General features: G+C 41.6%; 1 protein-coding gene across 3 annotated transcripts in view; it reads right to left on the reverse strand.

Moving 5' to 3' along the window:
• Nucleotides 1-1745: 1745 nt before the first annotated feature.
• Nucleotides 1746-12169, reverse strand: part of LOC118278623 (RNA-binding protein Musashi homolog 2) — a 140571-nt gene continuing 130147 nt past the window's right edge. For all 3 annotated transcript variants that reach the window (XM_035597920.2, XM_035597919.2, XM_035597921.2), the window contains exon 4: nucleotides 1746-10658. In XM_035597920.2, coding sequence (XP_035453813.1) covers nucleotides 9969-10658 — 690 coding nt within the window. In that variant the 3' untranslated portion in view covers nucleotides 1746-9968. The remainder of the gene's footprint in view (nucleotides 10659-12169) is intronic.

The following is a 12169-nucleotide window of genomic DNA, read 5'->3' on the forward strand; positions in this document are numbered from 1 at the left end:
CTACTTATTTAAAATTGAAAAAAATGTTAAAAGCGTCTCCCATGGAGTTTTATACATCACAATTATTATTCTTGTATGTCCAACTAATCGACTCGACCATTCAACTAAGCTACGACTTGAATTGAACCCAGCACCGGTATCTGTCTATAATCTACTTGACTAATTACTGGGATGCACTTTACTGGAGATGGGTACTAGAGATAAAAACTAAGCGATATTTTCAACAGCAGATTTGGTAATGTGAATGACAATACTGATCTTTCTCGTTTATTCATGGCGAAACAGTTGGTTGTTTGCGGAATTCGGTCAAAAATAAATTATATCAACTCTTCAAAATAATACAATATTTAAAATAATCACACTTTCATTCATAGATTTAATGATTTATAAATTTTCTAGAAATAAGTCTGCTATTCGACATAAAAATCTGAAGACGTCATAACGAACTCTTACGGCAGCGGTTTTGACGAGGAACTCTGAGTGCCAAAACGAATTATATTATAGGCCCCTCCAAGAGGAGTTTGCGCTCTCTAAGTTTAAAATCAGCCTCTAAAATGCTCCCCAACAGATGATTTCGTCAATCCCTTCCCTCCTGACATGCACAACGACTTGTCTTAATCATTTATGTTAAAGCCATTAACTCTTCCATTCATTCTATTCATTGTCTCTGCCTACCCCCGTGGAAGACAGGATTGAGGTTATGTATGTAAATGCCCTTTCAATAATATTGCTTGACTTTATTGTAACTTTCGTGAGACATACTAAATTAATTATTATGTTATCGGCTTACTCACGTAATGTTTTGACGAGGAACTCGACTAGTTCAAGCCATGCTAGAGGCTTATAATTTCTGATTATAAGTTTGAAATCGCCAACCCGCATTGAGCAAGCGTGGTGCTCAAACCTTCTCCGTGTGAGAAAAGGCCTTTGGTCAGCAGTGGACACTTATAGGCTATTGATGTGTTGGTACCTACTTTTTGTGCCACGGAAACGCGGGGGAAGCGAGTTAAAATGGCCGTCGCGACAAAATGGTGATTATAACTTTCAAAATTAAATATATGCCTGTCAAACACGTAAACCAACCATCTGTTTCACCATTCTACAATTTTTAAAACCATGCCCTCAGTATTTATTCATTGTACTATCATCTAATGTCTTGTCAACTGTTCAAACGTTAATATTTTCATTTACAATTCTTATTAGCTTGTGATATGTTAGCAAATGGAGCCAATATGAAGCCTCGTCGCCATCAAGAACATTAATTGTTGAGAGACATGTGTTTCCAGAGACATCGGGCAAATTGTTCCTTGTCGCTTGTGTCTCCAAGGCCACATGTCGCTCAACAAATGTTCCTAGAGGGAACGAGGCTCGAAAATGACAAGAGATTAGACAATAGGAACCAGTTTCAGTATTGTCTCACCGTATAAAAATGAAAGTCTTCGTCTTCGGTCCGGGGCAGCACAGCGCGGCGACACCGAGGCATGCACACTCCACCGCTACTCAGCTCCTTATGACGTCATGCATCTATGTCCAACCACAGTGTCGAATCTCCAAACATTACTAAAACTACTGACTTGGGGTCGATCGACTAAGAAAACTCTTACTGCCGCCCAACGTGGGGCCGAAAGCTCTAATACTACGATTCTCAATAAAAAAATAATGTCAATTCTTTTCCAAACTAATGGTTTTAACTAACGAAGAGGTACGAAAACTAACGAAGAAGCGGATAAATGAAAGAACAGCTGTGTTGTGTTACCATTTTATTATTTTTTCTAATACTTGTCTCTAAGTGAAGATGAACCATATTATTGTTAATGGCTGAAGGAGGCGCGCGGCCGGCGCACTACTGCGTCCACTAGCTAGGGGGCTAGAGAGCCCGACTATGCCTAGTAACGTTGTAAAATAATATTCTACATTAATTATACAAAACATTCATTAATAATACTCCTTGCGGCAAAGCTTACTCCCTGCGCATAGACATTACACCACACTATGCTTGGGGCGCGTAGTCTGGCGTAGTCGAATGTGTCTACGCAGCTACGCGCCCGTCCCAACCGTAACTACGGGGTACCGCGGTACCGCAACATATACATACAGTAACTCTGTTCAATTGCACAAACTGAGTACTTCCATAGTGTGGCCACTAGATGGCGCCACGTGACCGCAAGCCGACAGCGGAACATCCAAACTTACTTTATTTATTGCTCATTCGTTTATCCTAAATAGAAAAATTAGGCCAAACATGTTTACAACTTTGTCAGAGTACACAATAATATTTTTATTTCAAACTGTATTTTACAACTAAGTACACCTAACAATGAAAACTCGGGTCACACTAGCGCCATCTAGTAACAGAAACAAGGAAACCTCTATTATAGCCGGTGGATAATACGTAAATAAAAAAACAGCCCATCACTAAATTGTCTATGATAAACTATAATTTTTATAACTACCATAATAAATAAAATGCAGTAATCCGTTAAAAATATACATAAAAGGAATGTAGACATGACTACGCGGAGTTTGGACGCAAATCCATAGTGCCACCAAGTTTCTGAAGGAAATAACGATCACGTCGCGGCAGGTTGCGCTAACAATACTAAAACTAAAATAAATAACAATACTACAAGTACATAGCCAGACTCTGTCCGGCATTTATCACAGAATTTTGAAAGATCATTCAAAATCAAAACTAAAAAAACAGTCCCTCCGACTCCGAACACCAATAAAAAAAAAAAATTAGAAATCGTGCGATTGAATATTTTAACACACGATTTCCCAACAACAAAAAAAAAACCATTTAATAATCATAATCATATAAAATTGAAAGTCTAATACCGCATAGCTAAAGGGCAACGTGCCGCGACGCGATTTAAAAAGAAAACTTTGACATTAAAAGAAACATGGCCGCACGCGCTCAAGCGTCGGCGCGAGCGCCCTACACAATAAACATTGCGCCACACTCTGTCGCTTATTCAACAATGTAAAATGTAATAATATCGGCTCGACGACATTTACGCGTCGCCTGTGTCGTGATGATGTCACTGTTATAGAATTCTCGAGTGATCTTGAATTCGGAAAATTATACATTTGATGGGTCGACGTTTGGCCGCTATCTTGCCAAATGGTAAGCAATGATGCGGCCTACGATGGAGCACGTCTGCCCATAAGCAACCTATTCACTCGGGCTTTGAAGACACCCAGGTTATACCCATCAGGAAATACAGACTCCGGCAAAGAATTTCACTCCCTAGCAGTTCGCACAAGGAAGTTTGCCTAGATACGTTGGAAGCTAAAGAAGTATGTTGCTTAAGAATATGAGCCTCTAGCATGGCTTGATACTAGTCGAGTTCCTCGTCAAACAGTTACGTGAAAGCCGAAAAACTGACTAAATATTATAGTACGTACTTGTTGCGAAAGAGTTATAGGTGGCGCTTTAGGCTTTTTGTCTGCATGGGTGTATATGAACGCTCTAAATTATGGAGTTTGGCATAAGTTATTTCTATCAAAAAAGTCATCAAAACATGACAAGTAGGCCAAACTATTTATAGAAAATTTGCAGGAAAAGGTGTTCTGTAGCCTTAGTAAGAGTTTTCTTTACGTTGAACGAAAACCGCGCGTTCGGCGCTTTGATTGGCCAGCTCGAATGAACCAACCAATCAGAGCTTACTTTAAAACGTAAAACAAACTCATACTAAGGGTACAGAAACAAAACGTTGGGATTTAATTAGAAAATTCCAATTAGGAGACGCAATCTTAGAAACCGTAATTTGCGGACTTGAGGAGTCTTTTTATGTTCAACTCTCAGTAATTGGCTATCCATGTTATAGGAAATGGATTTCAAAGAATCGAGAAACTTTTACTCTAAAGACGAAACTATAAATGAGTTTAATATTACAGTCCGCACAATCTAAAGGTAAGCGTCCACATGCCCGCATCGTACGCATCGCACGCAACGGATTTTAGTTTGTCTTGTATAGAAACTCATACAACTGCGTCCACTGATCCGCATCGTACGGACCGCATAACCAGACTTCTCTGGTTACAAAAGCTGTGCCGCTCTTTCGGGGGCTTAGGAACCATTCATTGATATAATTGATTTAGGCTATGAATTCATGCGTACGGCGCGTCGCGTTCTGCGGGCGCCTCAAAGAGCCATCAGACCACCACAGATGGAGCCCAGTAGGGCGGGATTACCTGGGATCCGGCTCGAAGGAACGGGGTGGTGTTTAGTCAGTAAGAGTTTGACACTCCCTCTCGCCTCGCCCAAGGCGGGAGAAGACATTGGATGATTTTCCCTCTTAAAAAAAGGCTAAGAATTCAAGACCACAACAACAGTACTATATAACAGTGACATCTATCGGCGAACACAAGCAACTCGTCTTGTATCGCTTACCATTAAAAAGTACAAGTTTAATCAACACTCTACGTTACACAGATACCTAATTATACAAAAATATTTGTATTTGTATGCATGTGTGTATAATTATAATAACTCTAACGATGCGCGCGCTGCCGTGCCCAGTCGATACTTAGCCAAGTGCATTATACTTAAATCTTTAATTTTCTATTTTACTGTGTGTCGCATTGACGTTCAAAACTCTTTTAGAGATTCCGTTTGTGTATAAAAATGCATTTTTTCCATAGTTTTAGTTGAATGTTAGTAGTTTTTGAATATTTTAGTCTGGCAACATCAACCGACACACGTCCAACTTATCGTTATTTCCACTAGTCCTCGTGCAAGCCGCAGCGCGCGCGTGCTGTAGTAATATTAAATGTTATTGCTTTCGGTTAGTCATATTTACCATATGTTATGTAAAACTTCAAAATGTCTACGCTACAACACTACTCTAGCATTGCCATACATTAAAAACACACAACATAGTATTTTTATCTTCAATTTAACATTATACCAATCCAAAAATTGTATATTTATGTATATCTTAGTAATCTTACATAATTAAGAATATATAATATATTTTTTTCCAATGCTGTTTACATTTGGTCCAGTGAGCCTGGAGCGAACAAGCACATCACTAGTTTATCGTTTGCGTGCTATGGCATATCTGGTGTATGGCACATCACTACTGCGTCAAGCTTATTATCGATAGAAATTAACTACAACTAGGCAAGAATAAGTATTGAGCAAGATAAGACTCTGTATATCAGTTTCCCGCCAAATTTTAAGAAAAATAAATAAAAAAAAATGACTAGAGAGGAATGTATTGACGAATATGGCAACCGAGAGATAAACAGTACCAGCGTCGAGTTGGCAACATCCCGTACTATTATTGTCACGTCCTTAAGCTACTCTGGCGTATGTCCGTTTGTTTAGTTTGGCAAAATATCCCGTGTCGCGAGTCCTCGCACATGTACACACGACTGCGACCTCGCAACGTTGAGCAAAATTAACGTTTGGCTAAAGTTTGGCCTGTTTCGTTTGGCAAAACAATCGTCACATCAGGAAGACCTGTGGGCCCGAAGCGAAGCGTCTATAGGTCTAAACTACGTGTCTACGTATACAATATTCCTTTTAAAGTTACGCTTTAAAAGGAATATTTTAATAGCACGCATCACAACCAACGTGTGGCATTTGCCTTAGTAAATTGACAGTGAAGTATATTGTATGGAAGATTACAATTGATTACGTATCATTCATCGCCTCATGCCGACCATGCTGTCTCTCTCTCGTCAAGTCTTGAGTTAGTCACGAGTACATCACATTTGGTACGCGCATGCTGGTCGCGACTCGCGGCACTTACCATCCAGGAGTCCCACCCTCCTATACCGAGCGATATCGCACTAGGGTTGCCAACTTATTAGTAGATAGCTTACAACTTCCATCGAGTGCCTGTCGGGATCGCCCTAACATTAAAATGTAATTAATCACAGTTTTAAAGCCAAGTGTAGATGGCAACCCCATAACTAAATACTACAAGTTCAACGTGCAAACTATCTAGAAAGATAAAAAAAGTAGTGTAAAATACAACAAACCAAACCCAGCAGGAAGTCCCACGCTAAATAAAACACACAATTTTAATTTCTAATATTATATCCATGTAATGACACATCAGGTTTACTAAGTGCTCCATCTTACAGCGGGCAAACTCCTTCTAACTCTACACTAAGCCTACAGCCGGCGGGCGCGGCCGAGTGACGTCGGCTCCGTGCTCCTCTACCCAAGCACGGCACGGCACACTGCACGGGGGGGGGCGCCGTCACTCGGCCGCGGGGGGCCGGCCACCAGTAACCAAAGGGTGCTGGCTCCACCCGTAGGGAAGTCGGAACAGTACAATATATGAAAACAAAGTTAAGTACATTACAACGTTCGTGTGAGGGCGCGGGGGAAGTGGACGCAACGTGTGACAGGCAGAGATGTAGAGGATGGTCTGCGCATGCGTTAGTGGCGACTACTACAATGTACACAGAGTTACGGGCGACAGGCCGCAGTCTCGTTGGTCGCTCCTTCGCGTCCCCACACTGGCCGCCCTCTATCTAATTTGGCAAGATACGAAGCACGCGGCTGTCACATGACACAGTCAACCACTCTACTGGTGTCTCAGGAATCGACCGCTAATGTACAAGAGGTGTATCTGTCGGGTGACGCAGGCACGCGCTGTCAGACTACCGTTAAACAATCATTACAAGTATCAAAATCAATTCCTGACCATGTTAGTTACTGAGTTTATTCACAATAAAACATTCGAGTCTACACAATCTGGTTATATAGTATATAAGGAGAGAGCGCGTGCCGTGCCGATTAATCTCAGGAGGTTTCTAATCCTACTTATGCTAGAATACTGCTATATAGTAAGGATAGGTATGTGTATACATAATGTGAATATCATAGCATACGGTAGCCGTGGCGTGTGGAAACTGTCTCGATACGACACGTAATACAACACAGAGTAAAATAAATAAATAACAGATACATAATATCACTCACCGCAACAATAAATAGAACAGTTTAGCCTGTATGAAGAGTGCAGTCTACATATTGGCTGTTGGCGCCCAGCATGGGACCACTACACACCCAACTACCCTCATTTTGTTTTATCTTAAAATTTCCACACGCTCCGGTTACAAGTGCGTCGGCTGGTAAGGAATATAGCCGACCAAGCTACCATGCATACTGCACTACGCCTGCCGCGCGGCCTCGCCTGCGTCCAAAATATACGCTAATATAAATATGTATAGGGAATTTAAGTACTTTAGTAATAGACGTTACACGAAATTCTCCGTTTTTTATTGTGATATCTTTTGGGATAGTCCCAAGTAATAAGTATGAGATATTTTAATGTAACTTATTGAGATTTTTGAGTAAATATTTTAAGTACAAGATCACATTTAGGAAACTTTATAGATTTTAGAGTTAGGGGGGGGACCAAAAAATTTTGGAAAAGTCACGTCCGGGTTTTTAATACTGCTGGTCTTAGGACTAAGTCCAGATCACCGCTTAAACCTAGGAATTGCACAAACACAACCATCTTTGTCTTTTACACACACTAATCACATTATATTGCTTTTGAGTCTAAAGCTACGTTTTGATAAATTAAGTACTCTCTATAATAAGGACGTAAACATGCTTCCTGAGGACATTTTGTTGGATATTGCCTTAGAAGAAAGATGAGCAACGTCAGGGGTAGGCAGAGGTGCACATTACGGCACGTAATGCCACTGTACAATTTACAGTCGACTTTTCAACATTTGTGTTATAAGTCCCATGTAATAGGGGGTTAAAAAAGGAAGAGATTTAGCACTCTTTTGGAAGTCTGTGCTCAATGTTCGTGTAGAAGAGTCCCTTTGTGACTCAAAACTAGTTGAGCTTTTCTCAATATATATTTCAATAGTTTTTAGTTTAGAATGCAGGTAAGAAAATAAACATGATTTAGTACAGAGACAGTAACCACTGTTTGGTTACTTCAAAAGATATGTGCCCGAATACTCAAACACTACTCAATTTAAAGACGCTTTCAAATGTAGTTCTGTCACTATCTTCATAAAATGACAGAGACAGCACGATATTTAAGTACTACTTAAAATTGAGTAGCGTTTGAGTATTCGGGCGATGGCTTCAATTCTTTATAAAATGACAGAGACAGCACGATATTTTAGTACTACTTAAAATTGAGTAGCGTTTGAGTATTCGGGCGATGGCTTCATCAAAAACCATAATAATTTAGTATAACAATAGCTACTGTCTCTGTACTGAAACATTCTTTCTTTTCTTACTTGCATATTCAATAGCTCAGATAGTTCAGATTTTATATTTGGACTAATATTAAAGACATTTTCATCTCTGTCACATTTAAAAAGATTCAGATACTTTTCTAACAATATTAAAATCTTCAAAGACAACACCCAACAAATTGGCGCCCAACGCGGGCCCAGCTCAGTAGGCTTGAAAAAACCAAAGTTATTTACTTTCTAATGTAAACATAGGACAGTGGGGGCGAAGTCGCGCGGCCATGACAATCTACGGCGGCTTATATACTTAGCTTATTGTCACGTTACACAGGTGTTAGTCGCACACTCATACACGCTAAACTAAATTAATTGTATGTAAACTAAACCTCTGCTATCCTGGTACATTTTCGCCTTTTCCATCCAAAATTTTTGAAGAAAATATTGCTTAATTTTGGATATCAGTATCAAGTATATGATATATTGCCTTTTATTAAGTAGAGCTGCCTTTTTAAAGGGCAAAATGTACCAGGATAGCGCGAGTACTATATCTACGTATGTCAATTTATAATACTATTGTAGAATGAGATTGCTTTTCCGCTCGTCCGATATGTATGAGAGTCGTGAGCAGAGCGGCCGACGCCGTGTGACGTAGCGCTTGGCGGGACTGCCTTGTGACGTCACAAACCAGCTTTTGACACATGTCAAGTTGACAGCTGACAGCTGACAGTAGTTGTCATTCGTCATGATAGAAGCTTAATTAAAAAAGAGTTCTCTAAACACAAAACTGAGCGAAATTTGGCACAAACGTATGTTCCTAGCGAAATGGCACCGTTAATAATAATACTGACATTTTCTACCATTTCCTTTTTAATCATTTGAGTTTTTAATACTTTTTTTTTAGCCTAATTTTATTTATATATTTTTTTAATTTAATTTATCTACAGTCCCGCGCCTGAGTGCGGGATGAGAGTAATCCAATAGAATTGCCTAATTTTGTTTTAAATTTGAGGGTAGATGTTTAAATATTATTTTAGAATAATTATAATTGAGAGTTAGCGCAGTCACACAGCGTCATTCTCGCCGCGAATGTATATATAGAGAGGTATATATTAAATCCTATATCGTTTACCATAAAAATACAGCTGCGTATGAGATTCATAAAATACAGTCGAGTCATCATAAATAATATCAAACGGTTAATGTATCGCCAAACAATCGTGCACTACGTCTACACTAAATTACAAAATATCAAAGACAAAATATAAGAAAAAAATTAGTTTTTTTTTATCGCAACTAAATTATTTGAGATCTTCGCCTTAATATTTAAAAGTTAAGGGGACACGCAACGACGCGAGCTGTCGGACAGAGCACGACGCCTGCACTAGTGTAGCTGCGAGTCACACGCGTCTACTAGACAGAGTGACTCGGGTACGACACAACGTGGGCCGTGTCTCCTACTGCAGCGTCTCCGTTGGGAGTCGCCTTAATAAATTAACTTTTTAATAAAAAAAAAATGAAATGCGTTCTCTTTGACGCCCGTAGCGGGCAAAGTATTGCTTGTAACTGCCTTACACTAAGTTTAATGAGCCAATAAACATCTTAACTACGTTCGAATACTGATCATTCCCTCTTGTGGCCACTGCGAGTACGCGGCAAGACAAACACCTTAATTAAACAAAAATAGTACGTAGGAACTCTATCGTAAGAAATAAAATAGCCGAGCTAAGAACCTAACCTCTGTAGGCGGGTGGGGTTTTCATGTGAATATTGCTCGTTACCGTTTAGATGTACATGGGCAGGCCGTACATGGCGCCCCAGTCCACGCCCTGGAACGACGACATGTCCACGCCGGCCAGCGAGTACGCGGCGCCGAACTGCGGCAGCGCGGGCGCCGGCGCCGGCTGCGGGGGCGCCACCAGCGCCGTCGCCGCCGTGGCGGCCGTGGGCAGCGCGTACGGCGCGTAGCGGTAGGCGTGCGCGGCGCCCACGGCGGGCACGGCGCCCACGCCGCTGGCGGCGTACACGAGCCCGCGGCCGGGCCGCAGCACGAGCCGCTTGCCGAGCGCGAGCGGCGCGGCCGCGACGGCCTCCTTGGGCTGCGCGCGCTTGCACTCCACCTTCTTGTTCTTGATCGTGTGGAAGTGGATGTCGCAGACGCGCTCCACCGCCTCCTCCGAGTGGAAGGTGACGAAGCCGAAGCCGCGGTGGCGCTTGGTCTGCTGGTCCATGAGCATGACGGCGTCCTCGACGAGCCCGAACTGTGAGAAGTAAGACCTGACCTCCTCGGCGGACGTGTCCTGGCCGACGCCGCCGACGAATATCTTCTTGGTCTTGGCGGGGCGCGGCGCGGACTTGGGCGTGGCGTGCTTGGGGTCGATGCGCTTGCCGTCCAGCGTGTGCACCGGCACGGCCAGCACTTTGTCCACGGAGGACGCCTCCTGGAACGTGATGAAGCCGAAGCCGCGCGATCTCTGCGCGCGGCCACTGTTACTGCGGGGCTCACGGACGCGGGGCGCAGCGCCGGGGCACAGCTCCATGCTTACACAACAGAAGCACGGACAGTGTGATGGAGCTGTGTCCCGGCGCTGTAGTGTGGGTGAGCGGGGGTTTAGTGACTTACACCTATGCCTACGTGACACGAGGACTACGAGTCGCAAACAAACTCGACATCAACTGTTAATGTTATAAGTTTACTTCATCAAGAGCGTATACAAGTGTTGCTACAGTAGAGAATAGATTGATGTGTTGCCAATGAACGCTAGATGTCTAGTAGTACGGTAGAGAGTGAGGTACATAGTGACTAGGCTATGCTTTAGTTAGTAGACTCAGTATATAATACACTACGCAGGGTATAATATATACGCTCTTGACTGGCGCTGTTAGATTCCGTCAGTGTCCACTCGGTGCGGAGATGAAGTCAAACTAAATCATTAATTTTGAAGCCAATTAGACATAGCAACAAAAATTAATTTGCAACAATTTATAGATGATTAAATCAATTTTGATCAATATATTGCTTCTATACAATACTGTTTTGTTCATGGAAACTGATTGGAAATAATGACTACTAAATAAAAAAAAATAAAAAAAATGGATCTATTTAATCTGTACAGTCTGCACTGCATAGAATCGTTGCATTTGTGGAATTTAATGATCTAAAAATTAATCGGAATCTGTGTGCGATGAACTTCTGAATCTTATGATATCAATCATTTTTAAACGCTCCCAAGACCCAAGCCACAACCGAGTATTAAGACAAAAAATAATATAGGTAAAGTACTTCATCTCCACACCGGCCCAACACGACAATACAGACACTATGGCCCCGCAAACAAGAGCTATATTCGCAAATCACAAACATTGTTATATAAAATGAGGGTAGTACACGTACGTTACTGAGTACACTAGGTACGCCTACGGGTCGGCCTACGTACTTCATGCGTCCGTCACTGGTACACTAATTGGAATTAGTGATCAATCTGTCACCATTTCGACTTATTTACCATTTAAAGTTATAATTATAAGTTAAATGTACATTTTAATGTATTCATGTGACTTACTCTAAAGTTTAAGAGCTCCGGTCAAGCTCGAAACTAGTCGAGCATACCCGTAACACAGATTTTCGAGTAATCCACATGAATATTACTTACTTAATTTAGTAAAGCCTCGTCCTCACTAGGAACATTTGTCGAGCGACATGTGTCGCCAGAGACATCGGACGATGTCGGGCGACAATGTTGACTGTGCGACAAGGAACAGTTTCAACAATGTCGCGGCGATGTCGTCTGACATCGGCCGATGTCTCTGGGGCAAATGTCTCCGGCGACAATGTTCCTAGTGGGGACGAGGCTTTAGTGTATCAAGGCATTTTTAGTAAAAAAGAAGAAAATCAAAATGGCCACAGTAATACATACTAATAATAATAAATATTACAAGTCAGACAACTATATAATCTTAATATTAGCACGAATCTGTCTAACCG

The sequence above is a fragment of the Spodoptera frugiperda genome, chromosome 24 (genome assembly GCF_023101765.2).
Source record: "Spodoptera frugiperda isolate SF20-4 chromosome 24, AGI-APGP_CSIRO_Sfru_2.0, whole genome shotgun sequence".
Lineage (NCBI taxonomy): Eukaryota > Metazoa > Arthropoda > Insecta > Lepidoptera > Noctuidae > Spodoptera > Spodoptera frugiperda.